Source organism: Dermacentor andersoni, unplaced genomic scaffold, assembly GCF_023375885.2.
Source record: "Dermacentor andersoni unplaced genomic scaffold, qqDerAnde1_hic_scaffold ctg00000033.1, whole genome shotgun sequence".
NCBI lineage: Eukaryota > Metazoa > Arthropoda > Arachnida > Ixodida > Ixodidae > Dermacentor > Dermacentor andersoni.
The window spans coordinates 174,126-194,947 of record NW_027314755.1 but is presented as its reverse complement, the minus strand read 5'-3'; the positions used below and the strand labels follow the sequence as shown (position 1 = coordinate 194,947).

General features: G+C 46.9%; 1 protein-coding gene across 1 annotated transcript in view; it reads right to left on the bottom strand.

The window, feature by feature from the left end:
- The window catches only part of LOC129381596 (uncharacterized), a 46,945-nt gene that overhangs the window by 15,625 nt on the left and 10,498 nt on the right, over window positions 1–20,822 (bottom strand). Inside the window, exon 5 of the mRNA XM_072285772.1 lies at window positions 10,542–11,097. Coding sequence (XP_072141873.1) covers window positions 10,542–11,097 — 556 coding nt within the window. The remainder of the gene's footprint in view (window positions 1–10,541; window positions 11,098–20,822) is intronic.

Genomic DNA, 20,822 nt, shown 5'->3' with positions numbered 1-20,822 from the left:
ACTTGGGCGACTTCGTTCACCTTCAGTAGAGCGCTGTTCCTATTCGTATTTTCAGTGGACTTCGTCTTCTTAGCGCTGTTTCAAGTTTTACTCGCGAAGGTTACGTACGGGCAGCGTGCCATCCCACTGGTGTTTAACGTCCGTGCAGATTCCAGTCAGCGTTATCAGGTGACCTCCGGCAGCCCGGATCAAGAAGCACGTCGAGGTTGGTGGTTTGCGGTCTTGCGTTAGTTATTTCGCAACGTCGGATCGTGGCTATTACGTCCCGTCTTCTTCAGTCGGCGAGTCTTTTGCTTCGGAGCTTCGTCGAAATAGCGGTGTGCCCTTGCTTCGTCGTGGAGGTTGATCTCGCGTTGGCGGTGGAGCATCTTCGGTATTTCAACGAACAGCAGCCGCACCTTGATGGGTTGCTGCTTTTAGTTTATTTCAAGTTGGTCCATAGACCAGCCACGGATCGGGTCAGTGTACTCTAGCACTGCAGTCACAGGTAGTGCATCGGTGACGGCGATGTTTAAAATATTCGGGGTCTCGCCTGAGTTGCCGACAAATAGATAGATTTCACTTGCTCACTATCCTTCCTGCGGACGCACAAATTTGACGGCGAAACCTGGTAGCCCTACTTAACACTATGGGCATCGGCAATAGACGTGGCCGGCTTCTCCGCAGTGGCAGCAGAGCGGGCGGTGTTTAAGTGCACGCCATACGTCTGTCTCTCTCGGGGCGTTGCATGGGATGATAAGCGGGTGCGTTGGAGGCGGCAACTGGCGACAGAATTGCCCATTTACTGCGCTTTGATGTGGGCGAGGAGGGAGACGCGGACAACAACGATGAATGTCATCACTTCCGGTTTAAGCTGCGGCTAATAAGCTATTCACATGACTGCTGGATCTCCTCTCTGACGATGTCAGTCATTAGGGCTACTCGAGGCTACTTCGAAGAGAACATGTTGCGCAGTTCTACGCGTACAACAGTTCTGATTGTCGTTCGGAGGTCTTCGGAGCCTAGTCGCCGGAATTTTTCTCTTTTACGAAACCACTAGGTGGCTATGTTGCCGAATGCGCATTTCCAGCATCTTATTGATGCTCTTGGCTTCCTTCAGAAATTTCCCAACGGCCTTGGCTGGCTTACGAATTAAATCCAGCGTAAAGCTCTCGCATAAAACCGCGCATGAGGAAACATGTTTTCTACTCTGGCATGTTTTCACGTTTTCTTCTTACCATGAGACGGTTAGTTTCTGCCGTAAAGATCACGACATCCTCATTCGGTAGCTGCACACTTGTCTCAAGCAGAACTTCGGCCCACTTTAGGCGCACGACGAATATTTGTAGGAAGACGCTGGGAAACCGCTTCCTCGGTGTTAGGCTGGAGTCTTGATTCTCGAACCACGTCCTGCTGGTGTCTTCAAATGAAAGAGTCAGGCCGTAGCTTATCGTCACAGTTTCAGTTGTTCAACGTGGCGTCTCTTGCGAAGGTTTACAGCCAGCTTTAGGGGTCTTCAAACGATGATCCATGGGAGATCGGTAGCTCCCTTGGTTTTAACGCGAAAGCGTCAAGGAGCCGTGTCGCAGAAAATCCGACATACTACGGCAGCGTCCAGCGTCCGACGTGAGCCGTCGCACCAACAAAAAAAAGTTTCGAACCACACATACCCAAGCTGTTCTTGTGACGCAAGGAGTTCACTGAAATCATTGAATTTCATAAAATAAAATACCTGGAAAAATTGCGAACGACGGCTTACAACCCACAGATGAGCTAGTTCTCTCATTGCAATTTGAATATACGAGAAAACAGAAGACGAGAAAAGAGAAAAAAGCATATACCTATGCTGCAGTCGCCGGGAAGCGTGAGTAGTGAGGATCTTTGAATGCTATCGCGTTCCACTCTTAAAGGCGAAGCTTAAGCGTGCTACATATTTTTTGCAGAACAATCGTTGTCGGCGACATGGGGGCCTTCGATGGGATGGCTCACGGGGCCATGATCTTCCCAGTCTACTCGGTCACACGTCCGTACTCTTTCGGTAGTAGTAGGTTTCGGCTTGGTCACTGGCCAATGGCGACGTTTATAGTTTTCACGGCTTGCAGGGTGTATCCGGTAGCAGGGAAGCACCTCTACGATATGTCACGTTGTAGGGACGGTGAACAACACAGTAAGAACAGTGTGCCACGAAACACTTTATTGAGGAAACCGGAACACTAAGACAGAAAGATTGTTGCGAGCACGTGCGTCGATCGTCCAGGAATTGATTTAAGGATAACGAGCGTCTCGCATATTCCTACACGATTTATCGAAGATTCCAGCGTAATAGTTGGTGTTTTCATGTTTCCCAGAATGCAGAAATGTGTTCGCTTTACGCGTGCAACTTGCTTGCACAAGGTTCGACTACAACGTAGAAAAATAATATAATCAACGAGACTGACAGGATGTTCTGCTACGCGCTGACGCGTCATGCGCTGAGCGGTAACTTAACATTTGTCAGCTGGTGAACCGCATTCACAAGAATATTACATACAAGTACGCGTGTCACTATGCCTAAAGATGGCATCTAAGGTTTCCTGTCATTGCTCGCATAGATGCCTTTGTCACATCAGGATAAAAAGGTTCTACACCTGTAACTAGAGAACAGCGCGTGTCATAACAGACGGCGTCCAAGTGGATAACAGACTGCACTTTATAACTTTACACAATAGAACAGCTAACGATTTTCGTAGTGGGAGCACATATGATATAGCGAAGCTCCAAATTATTTAAATATAATGCAGTCTCACTACTGTCATCAGCTTAGTTTATAGTGTAGAACAAATATAAATACACGAGCCAAAGCGAGAACCAAAACAGTCAAAACATTCAACAAATTTTAGAGTAAATAAGATTTCCCAAGCGTACAATGTGTCTATATATTGTCCTAAAAGCTGTCTTGTCACGATGTATTTGCAAGTCAAATGAACTGATTCAAACACCGCTGCACAGGTTGCAGACCCATTACTGGGCTCCTTGGCCTTTCCTCGTTTCAGCAATACTCCTAGAACTAAATTGGATACGGGGTCCTAAAAGGGAGATTACAAGAAGACAGGAACCATATTTTTTGCCCACAGAAAGTTTCGTGTAGTCATTAGCACATTTACGTGAAAGAAATTGGCAGCTTCTGTTATCTTGCAAACCATGTGGACGATTTAGGCAAACAGGAGAAAAGAGAATTGCTGGTTTTGGGACTAAAGTTTCTTAGTCTACAAACGTCTGTTCGTATCTGGCGAGAGTAATGCGGATCCCGCTTTTTGCACTAGAAGCTGCATCATACTGTCTTGATCTGCATGTTGATTCTCGAGCTTCGGCTTCGGGTGAAGACGCAAGAAATTTTGAAAAATGCGCATGCGTTCGTTCGTTGGTACAGTGAAACAAGCTGCATTTAGTTCACAGTCTCCTACAATATACTAGAGGGAATTCTGGCGCTGCAATCTTTGAGCCACAATGGGAATGATGGGAAGCACATGGATGTGTCTGAGGTACCTGCTTTTGGATTCAGACGTTTTTATGGATTCATGAATAACATTTTGTATGCCTTCATTATTTATTAACTTTTTATTTATTGATTGATTCATTATCAAAAATTTCAATGTGGTCTATACTTTCCGAAGTGGAGATGACGCTGCGACCGCGCACAATAGCTGCTCATTGCAACGCTTCAGCTTGTCGAGGTGGCCAAATCGGAGCGTCTTAAGGCACTAGCTCTGCCCGCCATAAATTCATGTGGATGCGCGCGACCGTGGCGTAATAATTTCAATATCGGGCTTCTGTGCTCCTGCTGAATGCAGCCGGCGGACAGTTTATTAAGCTCTATTTATTTATTTATTACGCATGAAATTGTTGAAAATGACAAGTTAGCGAAGTCGCGAAGCCGTCTGATGTCTGCAGAACGAAGTCTAGGCAAACCCATGCACTGCTCATAATTCCATTGCTGGCTCATCCGCTCCCATGGCATCTCCAGTAGACACTAGCGCCAGAGTTCAGTGTAGTAATTATTATATGAAACTCTATTGTTTGTTTATTCAATACTTGTTATGTACAGCATACAAGGTATTTTGTGGCAATGTATCGGCGTTGTGCGACCTTGAAAACAAATTCCGTGCGCGAAATCGACAACCAAGGAACACTCGAAAATAAAGTGAATGTTTGAGAAAGAGTTGTTTTAAAGCTGACGGGCTGCAACCAGATCTTCTATTGCGGAACAAGTGGCTCAAGGTATTCCTTCTTCCATTTTTCGACGTGAAATAAACGTTTCCGGTTCAAGACGCAGTGTTAACAGTCATGGCTCCTACGTATAGCGTGCATCTAAAGGTTAATTGAAACATAGAGTACATCAAGGTAAACAGAGATAAAGTGCCTCAAGAGAGCTGCCCAGCCTTTCGACAGGAGCACCTATATTCGTCAAAGGCAACTGTTCAATTGGGCGCAGACTTGGTTTTAACAGGGTATAAAGGGATGTCACGTGTGGTAATTGTCGGTTGTAGCTGGGTGTAAACGGAGAGGCTTAAATAGAAACTGAGCGTTCTCGCCTGTCGTCTCTGGTCTTAAGCTGGTTAACCTTAAGATAACAGAACAGCCATGGGCGTCGTAGGGGGAATCCGCTTGTGGTTTTAGAAAAGCTCGTCAGGTGGTCAGTGCGCGAGTAGAAAAAAGATACGAGTGCAAATAATTACTTGAGTAGCGGAGCAGCAGTGCGTCGGGTAACATTGAAGGTGTTGAGATGGCGACACAGAGTCCGGGGCCAATGGACGGGGTAGCTGGAAGGCAGCGGCTTGGTCTTTCATGAGACGTTAGCCTTAGGACCTAGGCCTAGGTGTCGTCATGGCGGTTTACATAAGTCGCAGGGTCCTGTGTGGTCGTGGCGCCAAAAAAGGTATTCTGGTGTCTGGGGCTTTGGAATGAGTCGGTGAGTCTGCTTAAAAATAAAGATGACAAGAAGAAAGGAAAGAGCGAAAGATGAGAAAAAAAAATATGCACGAACAAATAAATGGCAGAAAAATTGGGAGGAGGCAGGTGTACATGGGAAATTGGCTCGTATTGTTTATATGTGCGAAGAGCGTGGAATAGATTATGAAATAGAGTGGTAAGCAAGGGAGACGTGGAAACCAACGAATATGGGACCTTAAGAATCGAGGTTAGCTGGTGGCTTAATGTGTTTTATGGAATTTATGATATGACAATTTCAAGTTTCACTGAAAGCTATCAGTGAATCTAACTTGCCACGTGCCTAATAGATTCCTCTTCAGTGTAGGCATTTAAAATTGTGTATGAAGTATGATACCCAATATTTATTCTCTCTAGGTGGGTGGAAATTGCTAATATATAGAGCCTTGCTTCTTCGAATTTATGGCTTTGTTCATTGAAGTGGTGGGCTGCTGCTTTAGGTAAAGTATGTTTTGTATTGGCGCGATGTCCATCTAGTCTAGCACGAAATTGTTATCTAGTCACACATATGTATTGTGTGTTACAATTGCCATATGTACACAGTAGACTAGGCCGCTTGACATGCAGGCGAAACTCGAAGCTACCTTGTGTGAGTAATTAGACCCCGCACTTTTTCCTGTAGTATTAGATCGAATATGTTTCTCTTTAGAGCACCTGGGGCAGCCACCGGGACCGGATGTTGGCTTCATCGGTGGCTTAGTCCTTTCCCTTGATATGACATGTACAAAAGTCTCCTTGAAATTAGTGTTGCGTCTTTAGGCTACCCTGGGGTGGTCGGGAAAGATCTTAAGTTTCTGGTTGCTGGTGAGAATACCGCTTGCAGGGTCTATCTGGTCACAACGAAGCACCTTTAGCAGATGTCATGTTGTAGTAAGAGTGAACAAGACAGCAGGAACTTTTAGTCACGAAATAATCTTTATTGAGCGTAACTGGACTCACCAAACAAGTTATACTCGGACTGAAAGATAATGCGGGGCAAATGCGTTGATCGTCCAAAAGTTGATTTGTGCCTAATTAACGTTGGCTATTCCCACGCGATTCGTACAAGCTTGCCCCGCCATTGCTGGAGATCGTACGCCTTTAGGAATGCACATCCGTATAATCGTCGCCGATGCGATTTCATTAGAAAATGTTAAACTACAACGTAGCAAAAGATATAATCGGAGAGAAACTTCGAGAATGTTGTGATTCATGCAGGCGCGCATAGGCTGAGTAGTAACTTAACCTTTCTTAGTGGCTGACATGCGCTCAAAGTTAAGAGATATACAAGTAGCTGGGTGAATATGAATTAAACTATATTGTTTGTCATGTCAATGCTTGCACCCATGCTTTTGTCATATAAAACTAAGGACATTTTACAACTGTAACACGAGAGCAGGCCGAGTGAAAACATGCAACTTTTTAGTGGATTAAAACGGCCCTTTAAAACAGACAGAATTTCTAACCCAATAAAACAAAAATAAAAGAAGAACTAAAAGATTGGTTGAGGGAGAACATATATATTGAATCTCCAAATCATTCGTACGTAATAGTTTCACTACTGCTATCAACTTAATTTATGATTTAGAACAGAAATATTCGGTAAGAATACAAGAGCCAAAGACAGAACATAAATAACCAATGCATTGAACAAGATTTAATGAAAATAAATTTTCCTATGCGTAAGATATGGCTATACATTGTCGTAAAAAATCCATACATGTGTTGTCTGTCGAAGGCCACAGGGTTTAAGGACCATAGTTAATGGGCGAGATCACTTTCAGTCGACAAAAAAGTCCTTACTTTTTAAATGGTTCCTAATGAGCGGTGTTCCCTTCTATTTGTTGTTCAGAATCACTTAAAAGCTGGTTAATCAAAGCTTGTTTGCTAGAACACTGTGAATACGCTTGTACAGAATACTTCTCAAAGTAAATGAGGTGTCAATGATCTAAATCGAGGCGTCAAGAATAAAACAATACTTACAACCCATGAGGTTTTGTCTTGAAATAGGTTTGCTAAAGCTGCGTTCACGAACAACACACGCAGTTATGCAAACCAGTAAGCTATGGCCAGTAAGCTCTGGCCAAAATCTGCAGTGTACTTCGACATTGAAGCCCCCCAAACAATTCTGGTGACGACGTCTTTTCTCGTAATTTGGAGAAATCAGATGGAATCATTGACATTTTGCATTTTACTAAGCCGTTTTAAAAGTCAAAAGCAGCTGGCCTCTGCACGCAATGCATTTAGTTAGCTGCTGACTCCTGTGAAAGAATGTCAGCGTTGTTTCCCTGCAGGGCTTCCCTCTTACTTGCGCACTAGTCAGAATATTACCGCTGAACACACCTATGCGTCATTAGGTGTGTAATCAGTTGAACCTCGTCTCCAAATGTATCTCCACAACATTGGCACGTATTATTCTGACACAGGCATCCATCAAGGTTTTCTTTCTCTCCGAAACGATACGACTCAGCCAGGGTTTCATCCTCATGCATGCTTTGGGCGTTGATGAAGGAGACCTGACTTGTTCACAAAGGATAGATTACTAAAGGATCTCTACTATGCGACCTGAGATGACGCGCGAGATTTTGCTTGGTTTTGAATAGCTTTGTACACTTCTGACAGACATGGTGCTTCTCGTCAGTGTGAGTGAGGTGGTGTGCACGAAGATTGGATAAGCGCGAGAATGATTTATCTCATGTTTTGCAAGTGTAGGGTTTCTCTCCTGTATGCGTGCGCTTATGGTTATCTAGATGAGTAGACTCCCTGAACGATTTATCCCATATACGGCACCTGTAGTGTTTCCCGTCTGTATGGATGCGTTTATGGACATCTAGGTGATCCGAGCGCCGAAACGATTTTTCACAGATTTCGCATTTGTAGGGTCTCTCGCCTGTATGCGTGCGCTTATGCACTTGTAGATAAATATACTGCCGGAATGATGTTTCACATATTTCGCATTGGTAAGGTTTCTCGCCTGTGTGCATGCGGCAATGTGCAGTCAGATTACCAGCCAGGTGGAACAATTTGCCACAGGTTTCACATTTGTGATTCTTGCCTGTACTCTTCCGGAAATCTTTTCCGAACTTCGAATTATTCACAGAATCACTTGCTTTGCAAGTGCGGACTGTATCGCCCGTGTGTTCGTTGGCGTGACCATGTAAGGCAACCTGTCTGCTGGAAATATTGCCACAGACACCGGACAACTCTTGCTGTTCCCTTCCTCCGGTTCCTGCAGCATTCCTGCAAGCAGACGGACCATCGGGCTCATAATGGCCGACTCTTGTTACGGGATGATGAAAACACATTTGCTAATTTAGAGTTCGACAAACTAAATCGCGCGTTTATGTTAAGGCGATCTGCACAATCTGAGTGGGAACTTGCTACATTTATGTATTTGATGCTCGGTTTGGCCTCTAGATGGGCAGAAATTGAACACTGGCGCTTTTGGACCTCTATGACCTTAAACTTGAGAACACAAACTACGGTCGGTGAGGTGGCAAGTAATACAAAAGTCTTGTTTTATTTATTAGGTCATATACAGCCTACATGTAACCGGTGCAGACGAGAAGAGCTATTGAAAACGATGGTTAGTTATTAAACTTTCATGGTCTTAAGATTAAAAATAGTTGGGCATCCTCAGCTCGTTTGAAAGGAGTGTTCAGGAAAAAATTCAGAAATGTGCCCTCGGAAGTGAGACACTCGGCACTAGACAGGCTGTATTTCCTGAGCTAGAACAGGACTGCTTTTTATAGTAATCTTTTTACGTCAGGAACAGTAATATATTGGAAATTGACGTACACTATTCACGATATCTATGACAAATACAGCCGCATTGAATACTCGGGAGACATCACATGTCATAACTCAATCCCTGCATATGGAATACATATTGAATTATACGAAATACTTCAGAGTTCTCACGCGCAGTCGATAAAATGTGCTGCCGACGAAGTACTTTTGAAGTCATCCTCATCATCATCATCAGCCTGTTTTATGTTCACTTCAGGACGAAGGTCTCTCCCCGCGATCTCCAATTACACGTGTTCCGCGCCAGCCGACTCTAACCGGTGCACGCAAATTTTCTCATTTTGTCGCACCACCCAGTTTTCTGTCGTCCTCTACTGCGCTTCCCTTCTCTTGGTCAGGGTTCCCTGCGATTAGGTGACCTAGGTAAACATACTCCTTCACAGACTCTAGAGGCTGACTGGCGAGCCTGAATTCTTGTTTCCTTTCCCGTTTATTTATCATTATCTTTGTCTTCGGCACATTAATCTTCAGCCCCAGTCTTACACTCTCTCTATTTAGGGCATATGGTATTGTACAAATATACAGCACAACTCTCATTTCATCGTTCGTCAATGTAACATAAAACATCCGCATTTCTCTCTTTTGATTCCTTGGCCATCACATTTTTCTTTGTTATTTGGTAAACTTTGCAATCGTTTACTTTCGGTTTTGTTGCCACGACATAGTTCCTACAGTTTAGGGCTGAAATGGTATGGTATGGTAAAACCTTATTCTGGTCCATCGGAATGCGCGTTAGCATGTAGTGGGCCACCCCCACGCCGGTACAGAAACGCCGTCCCTTTCTGCTGCGTCGCGAGCCCAATGGACCGCCCGTAGCTGTGCTTCAACATTGGCACTGCCTATGGCAGCGTCCCATTTGGACGACGTTACGCCGTCGCCGTCGCGACACGCGATGCATCACCAGAGCATATGTTCCAAGTTAGCTATGTCGGAGCATAGCTCGCAAATATTGGTCGATTGTATCTCTGAATCGATTCTGTGTAGCAGTGCGGGCTTAGGTTATGGCCCGACCTGGAGTCACATGAGTGTTGAACCCTGTGGTCTGCCTAGTTTACTATGCGGCAGAGGATATCGTTTCCATCCCACTTAAAAATGTGCGGTAAGTTCGTTATCTGAGGAGGGAGGGTCCGATTGTCCATAACCTCAGCGCCGCGCCGCCCGGTAACTACGCGACCAACGACTCCTCGCGCAGCTCTATGGGCCGACTCGTTGAGGTATGGCGGCGTGCCCTCGATCTGCCCCATGTGTGCGGGGACCTAGATAATCGTGCGCGGGTTGATATCCTTGTCCAGCAGAATCTGCAGGACCTGCTCCGAAACGCTGCCCTTGGCGAATGCTTGGACAGACATCCTCGAGTGACTGTGGATCCTGGTCCTTCTGTCGTCCAGGAGGATAAGGGCTATCGCCACTTGGTCCGCTACCTCGGCCGACATTCTTCGAACCGTCGTAGAGTTCGTGATTTTCCAATCGTGACTGATACCCACCACTACGAATGCCGTCCCGTCGGGGTACCGGGCAGCATCGACAAAACAGCAATACAGAGCACGTTTGTGAGCCTCGACAAGGAGAGCCTTGACCCTAGCTTATCGCCGACGCCTGTTGTGTTTGGGATGAACGTTGCGTGGAATTGGAGCGACGACGATGCGTTACCGCTCTTCCTGAGGAAGGCCGCGAAAGGGAGACTCGATTTCCACCACAGGATGATCCTACCCGCTTGGGTGGTGAACATATTGGGCCCTCTCCTGCGCTTCACCAATCTCTTCCAGCGTGGTGTGCATGCCAAGACTCACCAGTCTCTCCCAGCTTGTGTTCTTGGGGAGGCTGAGGGCTCTCTTTATGGTCTTCCTGATCATTGTGTGGAGCTTGTCCTTCTCTGATCTTTGCCAATTGTGCATGGCCGTCACGTAGGTAAAATGACATAACAAAGAAGAGCACCAGCCTCACTACATTGTCCTCAGCAACTATTCGTATGAGCCTGATGGCATTATGCGTTTTCTTGGACACCGTCAGGTTATCGGAGCCGTTCGATTCGAGCGTCATGCCCAGAACCTGTAAGGAGGCCACCCTGGGGATGACACCGCCCTCACTGGTCTGTACAGTGATGTCGACGTCCTCTACCGGCTTCCAACCCTTCAGTTTGGTCCGCCTTCGTCTGGGTCCGTAAAGCAAAAGTTCTGATTTACGCGGTGAACATTGAAGACCGGTCGGCTTGCGGTATTTTGCCGTGATGTCGATGGCTTCCTGCAACACAGCCTCCAGCCGTCCGTCACCGCCTCCGTTACACGATGTGGTGACGTCGTCGGCATATATTGTGTGAGTGATGCCGTCGACTTCGGAGAGTCTCCTCTACCGACCGATCATGGCAAGATTAAAGAGGTTTGGGGATATGATAGATCACTATGGCGTCCTTTGCAACCCACTCTAACAGAGTGTGAAACCAGGTCTCCAGCCCTGACAGTGGCTTCCCTGTTCGCAGAGAACGATCTCGTGTAGTCGTGGAAGTGCTTTCCCAACTGGAGGCTAGATATTTGGCTCAAGACAAAGGAGTGGAGAATGCTATCAAATACCTTCTACAGGTCTAATCCGAGTATCGCTCTCGTCTCCCTTGTCTTATGGTAAATGATTTGATCTTTGATCAGCTGCATGGCATCTTGCGTTTACAGTGTAGGTCGAAAGCCTATGACGTTGTCACAATCGGTAATGTGGGAATAAGAGTACACTGATCGTGGATTGGAGACGCCGAAGAAGAGTTTATTATTATCGCTGCTCTATGCTTGTTGGCTCAGTCATTAAAAAGCCGTCTGTAAATAGACGCACGCTTCTTCCTTCCCGTAACATCATTGGTGGAGGTGCGGGGTAATTACTTGCGCAAGAAGGAGCTCCGCTGCGGACGTAACCTGGCCGCCATGTCATCCGAAGGAGAGAGATCAACCACGGCTCCGTCGTCGCCACCGACAGTCATCCCAGCCCAGCCTCGCGACTTTGGCATGTTTTCCTGGAGTGGCAGCGTTGACGTCGATTACTGGTTGCAGAATTACGAAAGGGTCAGCGCTCACAACGTCTGTGAAACACGCTTATGCTGGCTGATATAATATTCTACCTCAAGAAAACAGCACGTGTCTCGTTCAAAACACACGAAGACATTACAAGTTGAGAGAGGAGGCAGTTTTATACCGAACAGAAGCTTAGAGATTTGTTCGGCAAGCCCGTCGGCTGCCAACGTGCTGCGAAGAAGGACCTTTGCACCCATGCACAGACCTCCACTGAATCTTACGTGGCGTTTATCTAGGACGTCCGCGCTCTTTGCCACAAAGTTAATAACAATATGGCAGAGGCAGACAAGGTCAGCCACGTTTTAAAAGGTATCGCGGACGACGCGTTTAACGTGCTTGTTCACAAGAACATAACAACGGTCATTGAGATCATTAACAAATGTCACCACGTTGAAGACGCGAAGAGTCGCCGCATAGTTCAACAGTTTACGCATCTACCCAATACCGCAGCTTCATCGACGTGCGAAGACATTTGTCCACCGCGTGAGCCTACTTCCTGCAAAAACGTCGTGCGTATCGTTCATCGAGAAGTCGAAGCAGCGTCTCCTGGCAGTGACGTAGTGCTTTGACGATTCCCGGCCGCTTGTGTCCTCATTCAGTCGGTCATTCGCCAAGAACTTTCCAATGTGGGTCTTACGTCCATCTGTTTCATCCCTCTCAAAAGTTCGTGTGAGCAAGCATAACTAAGCCAGACAGAATTCGCTGTCGTCTCAGTGAGTTGCTCTATTGAAAGGAGTTCATCCTAAAGTCTGGCTCATCTAGCTTCTTTTTCCAATACGCCCGATGCTTCCTTTATGCTGGCGCGGATCGTGCTCGCCACTGCATTATCGCCGCCGCTGCTGCTGCTGTAGACCGGCAGTCTGAATCCGGTGCTCCCATCTTCAGTATTGTCTGTATGCCCTGAAAGCAGAGTTGCCAATTCCCCACTGTGCAACAAGTCACGAGGCTAGAGCATTGCCCGATATGAGCGCGCCGGAATCAAGAATAAAAACTCTGACTGCTCTGCTGGCCTCTGAAGTGATCCTCATGGGTTAAGCAACAAACGCCTGAAAACGCAACGTAGCGTCGACGATGAAGATAAACATGTGTTTTGCGAGTTGTTCAATGTTTTATTCCGGGGTCATTTCTGCCTAAACCTGCGCTGGGTTAATATTGAAATACCTGATGTTTGTGTCCTCGCTTCTTGTCGCGCTTTGATAATGAAATGTCCCAGTGATAGTCTACTCGGTATGAGACGTCGCTGCTGCATCTGATACAAGCGAATATATTATTCATTAAGTGACGAATAGCTAGATACTATCCTGGTTCTATTAAAAATATTCATGACGCTGAGTCACTGGTATTGGACGCTCATTCTCACAGATTTCCCTAATGTTTGCGGGAGTTTTTTGGAAGATCATTCGCTCTTTTGTGTAATTGTGGTCTAATGGCTACAGTACCGGTCTGCGGTGCCCGACACCACTGTTGTGATTCTGTCATCGTGGACGCAATCATTTTCTTTTCATAGAACGTAAATATCCGTAAATATAAATATCCGTAACGTAAATATCCTGCCTGCCTACCCACTTACCTGTCTAACACAAAGTGCTTATAGTCGGCAACACAGCAAGCGTAAACGGTTATATGTACACAGTCAAGCTCAAAGACAACTTTCATGAATGCGCCATCCAATCTGCTTCGCTAACTTCCGTGACTTCAATCAACGTTGCGCATTTAAAGTAGCTATTTTCACCGTACATAAGTGTGTGCGCCATTGGTGGTACGTTGAAGCCTGAACGTCTTGGGAAAGTTAATCAGCGATTCTCATATTAAATGTAAGGCAAAGGAAATATTTTAGCTTCAAATGGCGAGCTTTTTCTTTGATTACCTTTACATTTTCATCATTGCAGCAAGTTCAGTAAGGTGCGAGCGGATTTCAGCTGTCTTGGCCGGTGTTCGAGCTTCTGTGCCCGTGGGCAGGACAAGAGCAGTCGGGCTACGGGCCCGAGCTCTACACCAAGCTGCCCGGCCAGAACGCCGCCGCCATCTGCTCGTGCCACCAAGCCGCCTGCTTTACTTCTCCGACACAGAGCTTGGCTGAGACCGGCGCCACTCCTTTCACCAGCTTGTCGCAGCGTCGCAGCTTCGAGACGGTTATGTATCCCTGCCGTCGTGGCAAGCCCGGGCTCGCGCACCACTTAGCTCCATACTAGCCCCAAATCTGTGTCTTGATGTGTATTTGAGTGTTTCTTTTATGTTTGCTATTTTGTTCTATTTATTTTTAAGCCTTCTTTAGTTCCAATAAACGTTTGTGTGTGTGTTCGAAACGAACGGCTTTGTCCTCAGTTAGGTTCTCGGAGGCTCCGCCTAAGAGAACCATCAGAACCTGTTGAGCACACGAATAGTTGGCCCCATATTAGGGTCATCACAGACACTTAACCGTAATAACGGCTGTCGGCAACCAGTGAATTGGCGCCTGCTACCGTTTTCTAAAAAAAGAAGGCGCAATGGGTGTGCTAACATTAAGCGCAAGAGCGTCCCCTCTCCCTTTTGTTTTCGACAGTGCCATCCGCGTACCGATCTAGCTTGGTTTCGAGGCCTTTTGCCTCCGGTTCGTGTGCTCCACCGCTCACACTGCTCACGACAGTACTGACCAATCTGGAAAATCAAGTGGGGTACTGCGCATAAAACTAATAAATCTACGTTTTCGCGCCAGAAAGAGGACCTGATAAAACGCATGCCCAACAGAAACTGCATATAGACTATCACCACCGGGGGTTTTGTAACGAGCACCGAAAGGCAGATAAGCACGAGTCTTTTTACAGTGCGCTTTCATGGAAATACGGTAGTCACATCCGGACTTGCACCCGGGACTTCAAGCTACAGCTCCAGGGGGGGGGGGGGATGCAGTGCATTAATCATACATAAGCGACAAATATTTTCTTCATTAAATAAATTAATTTCTCGTTGTGCTAAGTTTTATCCCGAACGCTGAACAGCTGGCTTTGCGCTGTACATGACAATATTTCCGCACCGCCCGTGCATCGACGCGTCTATATCTAAGAAAGTCCTAATTTAAAAGCTCAAGAGAGTTTCTTGTTGGGCCAATTGGTACATAGTTACACTAGGAGTATGCTAGCAAACTTGAGAATATAAGAAAAAAATTGAGAAGCAGCCACATTCCTCTCGCTTTGTATTCTGCTTCTATATTTCCTTCTAGTTTCAAGTTTGCTGGCATTCTCCTAATAATAAAAGCTCAAGTTGGCCGTCAACAAAGACCCGGTATAGGTGGGAACAAATGTACAGATGTACATTTGGGCCACGTCGAAGGGCAACCGTATTCAATGAGAAATTGACAAGTGGTAAAGGCTCACGTTGGGTTGCACCCAAAGCAGGCGAAGCGCCCTGGGTGTTGTCACGGCTTGTACTTGCTTCGTCCGTGAAGCTGAACGCAGGAGGCGTGTATTCGTTGCTAGTTTCTTCAGCCATGCCTGATGTTTCGATGTTTACCGGTGTGATATGTATTCGCCACTGCGCGACGTTGAATTCCCGCGCATGCGCACTCAGTCCCCAGAACAAACGCAAACAAATAACGCTTTCGGCACTTCGGGATTTCGAATAAAATGAGATTGCATATGTTGTAAAAACGAGACCATAGAGTGCGCCACTACCTTGATGCTAAGTACAAATTGTTGATTGCTAGCAGAGGCACCCCGATAACCCTTGCTATCTTTCCGCCAAATCATCTAACTCAACAACCCCCTCCGCTTTAAAAAAAAGCGTTCACGTGACGACATTTTTACTTTTTTGTTTCATGCTCTTCTCAAAGGGAAGTGCACAGCTTGCACGGGAGAAACTGTTGCTGATGTAAGGACTCGTGAAATTCAGAAGGTATAGAAGGATAATTGGTCCTAACAAGCGTATGATTACCACATGTGACAATTCTTCTGGCTCTCAGGCTCTGTTCAAATGAAGCACATACTTCTGTCGCCTGACGGGGTGCGCTCACTTTGTTCTGTTATCAACAAGTTGCAGTGCTGCTTTCCCACTTCCTAGAAATAAATAACTGCAAATGCTTCGCACTTTCCGCGCTTGTTTGGTGAAGAACACTGATGCGTCGTTCGTAGTCGTAGCTCAATGGGGCCTCGCGCACTGAGGACAGTTTCCCGTCCGGGCCAGTGATTGCGCCACAGTCGAAAATTGCGTTTCGTGCCCACCACGAGAAGCGCCACAGTCGTTAAATAAGATACGCTGCTGCCTATATCGAACCTTACAGATTCGTGCGGCACAACCTTTGTCCCAATATGGGATCCAGCGAAGCAAGTGTGAGCGCTTTATCCCGTTGCGAATGTGATGCCACATGACGACGGAGTGGCAAACATGAACAAGCCGAGTCAGTAGTCGAGCCTCTTTTCGCTGTGCTCTCGCCGTGTGTGCATTCAAACCCACGTTCTCGTCGTCGTTTCGACCACAAGTGGGACCGTTCTCATTTTGTCTTGCTGCCAGTGCATTATGAAAATTGTGGTGCCATAAATGAATTGCCGCCACTGCAAACAAGACTGAATTCTGAGAGCAAATCCAGGTAAGATGAGGCGTTGATCGGTTGAAGCTGGCTGTACATCGTGCAGACTGTAGCACGCCATTTCTACGGGCAGCAGCTACGCGATGCTGCATTAGAAATACATTATAGTGAGCATCAACACGCGATTTGAACACGCCTATAGCTCTGACAGTGCTTATTTACTTCCATTCTGCCTATGCGCTGAAGAAACTCACTAAAAAAATCTTTTCAGTGATTGATTATTCTATGGCGGCAGTCAGGTCTGTTTTTATTGCGTAAGTAAAGGAAAAAATTATACCGCAAGCACGACATGTGACGATACCAAAAAGTCGTGTTCCCAAGCCGACGGCTCTTCGTGCCCTTCCGGCGCAATGCGAAAAGTGACTCTCGTGACATCACGCCCAAAAAGCAAGCAGACTTTCAGTTATATCTCGTAGGTGTGGCTTTTCCACGAGAACGCTTAGGCAGATGTCAGGAAAAACTGCGCTGCACACAACGAGAATGATTCGCATTGAAGCACAGGTGCGCCATGGCACCCCTGGTTAATTTCTCGCGTTGCCGTAAGTGCTGCGGGAACTGTTGACCAGGGAATTCCTGAATGCATGAATCACAACGTCACCACTTATCTATAATGTGCTCAGAAAGATCTGCACTTGGCGCATGATTATCAAGAAAGGTACCAGCGTAGTTAATATAGTTACGACGCTTTAAACGGACATACCTGGCTATAGGCTACTTTTCCTCGATGAAAAAGTACCGCGCTCCCAGAACCGATATGGTCTCTAAGCTTTACACTGGCTTAAGCATTCGAACATTCTTCGCAAGCGTCAGACGCTGTTGTGGTATGTGCGATGATTGTTGTCGCAGGCGAGTCTAGCATTGCATTGCTCGTATACGTAAGTCCCCTTGGCGAAGCACGTGACACCATATATTCTGAAATCAGGCGAATGGATGCAAACACATGCACAGGTTGCAGGCACGTTACTGGTCTACTTGACGTTCCCTGGTTTATGCAACGTTTCTAGAAGTAAATTGAAGACGGGTCCTAATACACAGACAGGCTACAGCAATAGCGGAACCATTTTTCACGCCCTGCAAAACTTCGGTGCACCGATTAGCACATTTATGTGAAAGCAATTCGCGGCTTCTGTCATCGTAAACCCATGTTGACCATTTGGGCTAAGGTGAGAAAAGAGAATTCATGTATTCTTTTCTCTAAAATTTCTTGGTCTACGGAAGTCCGTTCATATACTTCCAGAGAACTACAGATGCGGATGCCGCTTTTTGCATTAAAAGCTCTGTCGTCTTGTCTTGAGATGTGTTCATTCACGAGCTTCGATTTTGGGTGAAGATGCAAGAAGTTTTGAAAAATGTGCATGCGTGCGTTCGCTCAAACGGTGGAAAAGGCAGGTTTTGTTACATTGTGTTTTCTACAATATTCTAGAGGGAACTCTGGCGCTGAATTCGTGGAGCCAACATTGCAATGAGGGGAAGTACAGAGGTTTTTCTGATCTTCGTGCTTTTCGATCCAGACGTTCTTCTGGATTCGTTTATTTCGTTTCGTATACATTCATTATCGTGAATTCGTAGATACAAAGGGAACGATCCGAGTCACGGCATCAGCGAGGCTGCCGTCGGCCGAAGCAGCGGAAGAGATGGCCATAACCCTCGCGGTACTCCACGGAGGTGCGGAGGATAACCTGATTTTCAGCGACTCCAAATCAGCGATTCGGAATTACATCAAAGGTTGGGTGTCCGCGGATGTGGCGCGCATGCTCAACGCCCGGGCCGGGGACTTCGGATCCGGCGCCATTACAAACAAGTCCCTCAAGTGGTTCCCCGCGCACGTCGGGGAGCTTGGCAGTAACAGCAACAATGACACCAACATTGCTAACGGCCGAAGACGCAACGACACTCCACCCAACCACAACGAGCGCGCCCACCTCGTCGCGAGGCAGCTTACCCGCCGCGACGCGGTCACCCAGAGGGCAGCCGCTGCCGTTGTTGTGCGGGACCCCAGCGGAGGAGTGACGGCGACGGAGGCTGCCACCCCGTCTGACGCGGCCGCTCTCGTTACCAATACAACACAAATCGCGGCGGGCGGAGCTGGGGATCACGCGGACGCCGACTGCGATGTCTGGGAGTTTCCGGCAACGTACAGAGAGGTGATTGGTCACTATCGGAAAGAAAGAAGAAAATATCCACAACCCCACGGGCGTCTAGACAGGTCCCAGGCGGTCGACCTGAGACGGTTGCAGACGGGCACTTTCACCAACCCCTACCACCTGCACCGCCTGTGGCCCGCGCTGCAGCCGTCGCCCGGCTGCCCGTGGGGCGAGCACGAACGGGCCGATATGGCCCATGTGCTTTGGGAATGCCAACGCCACGTGGAACAAGGACAAAGAGGAAGGGGGAATACAACAGCAGAACCCTCTGAAGCGGGGCGCCTCGCTGAGAGATGGCAAGCCGCCCTCCGCAGCGAGGCACCCGAAGACCAGGAGTGGGCCGTCCAGCGGGCCAGGGCCGTTGCCGAGGATCTCGAAAGATCTTCCTCGGGAGATGGACCCCTGGCAGCCTAGTCCCGGGCACCAACATCAACAACCGTTGGACAAATAAAGTTTATTCCTATCCTATCCTGTCCTATCCTGAGCAATCTATGCTTTTCTAAGTGGAGAAGACGCCGCGAGCACACAATTTCTGCTCATTGCAACAGTTTAGCTTCTTATGGTGGTCCAATGAAAACGCGCCAAAGGTCTTAAGGCACTATCATGCGCGCCCTAAATTGATGTTGATGCCTGCATCCATGGCGTAATCGTTTCGAAAACCTGCACCATGTATTCAACTGTTTATCACGCAGTTTACTGTAAAGAATAACGAGGTTACAAAGTAACGAAGCCGTTTGAAGCGAGAAGGACGAAGTCTAGACGAATCCATGCACTTCCAATTATTCCCATGCTGGTTGCACCGCCCCCACTGCATCTGCCATGGACGCTAGCGCAAGCGTTCCCTTTAGTTGTTCTTGCACGAAACTATTGCTTAATCGTTACTCGTTATGTAGAGCTTACCAGGCATTTTGTGACAATGTATTCACGTTGTGCGTCTTTGGAACAGAATTCCTAGCATGATATCAGCAACCAAAGGCCACTCGAAGCCAATGTGAATACTTGAGAAATAGTTACTTTAATGTTGACGTGCTGCAACCGGATGTTCAATTATGGAACTAGTGGCTCAGGGTAGGCTGTCCTGCTTTTTTTTAACCTGAAAGCAACGTCTCCGATTCAAGACTCAATGTTAGCAGGCATGGCTACTGCGAAGAGTACGCTTATAAAACCTATCTGACAAATGCAGAGTGTGGTATAGGGGTACACAGGGATAAGATTCATCAGAAAGGCTGGCCAACGTTTCAATAGGAGGAGTTATCTTCGTCAAATGTGGTTTTCTCATTGTTTGCGATTCTGGTATTAACAGGTTAATTGGGTGATGTCACGGGTGGTCCTTGTCGGTGGTAGCTGGCTGTAAATAGAGAGACTAAAAAGTAAATGAACGCTGTGGCTTGATTTCTAGTACGAGTGGAAGAGAGTAGAAGACTGGTAAGGTTGCATAGAAAAATGAAAAAAAGTACGTAGGTGGGTGTAGGGGGACAAAGAAGTTAGGTAACCTTCAGAGAACAGAACAGAAGCCATGGGAATCGTAGGCTGCATGCGTTTGTGGTGTTAGAAAAGCTGGTCAACCGGTCAGTACGCGAGTAACAAAAACCGCGTTGAGCAAACGACTTGAGTGGGGTACCAGCAGTGCGTCGGGTAAAGGAAGCGACACAGAGTCTAGGGGCAATGGATGGGGTAGAATGTGTGTATGAAATGAGATATGATATAGCACGCGAGTAGACCAAAATAAACAGAAACCTTGTGGACTTTCTTCTTTAGACATTCTGTAGATTGTGTATCAACGAACGACCAAATATCTATAAAGGCAAGGTCGTCTATAAGAAGTCCATATAGCTTCTCTAGGCAGTCTAAAATCAGTTTTGCAAGGAAAACACAGCAGCAAGGACACTGAGTGGGGAAATACTCTTCATTGGGCGAATCTGAACTGTCAAAAGACGTTATACTCAGAAAGAAAGATGGTGCCGGGCCCATGCGTCGATCATCCAAGACGTAGTTTGTGTTTAATGAGCGTCGACTATTCCCACGCGATTCGACGAAGATTCCACCGTGATCGCTGGAGCTGGCGCGCCTTTAAGAATGCACATCTCTCTTCGCGTCGCGCGTACAACTTCATCACAAAAGGTTCAACTAAAACGTAGACAAAAGAGACAACCGCCGAGAAAGTTCGAGAACGTTCTGATACATGCAGGCGGGTCGTGCTCTGAGCAGTAACTTAATATTTGCTAGCGATTTAAACGTGTTTAAAGACGTACACAAGTACGCGCGCCAACACGCATAAAACCTGAATCGTACTTGTCCTGTCACTGCTCGCAC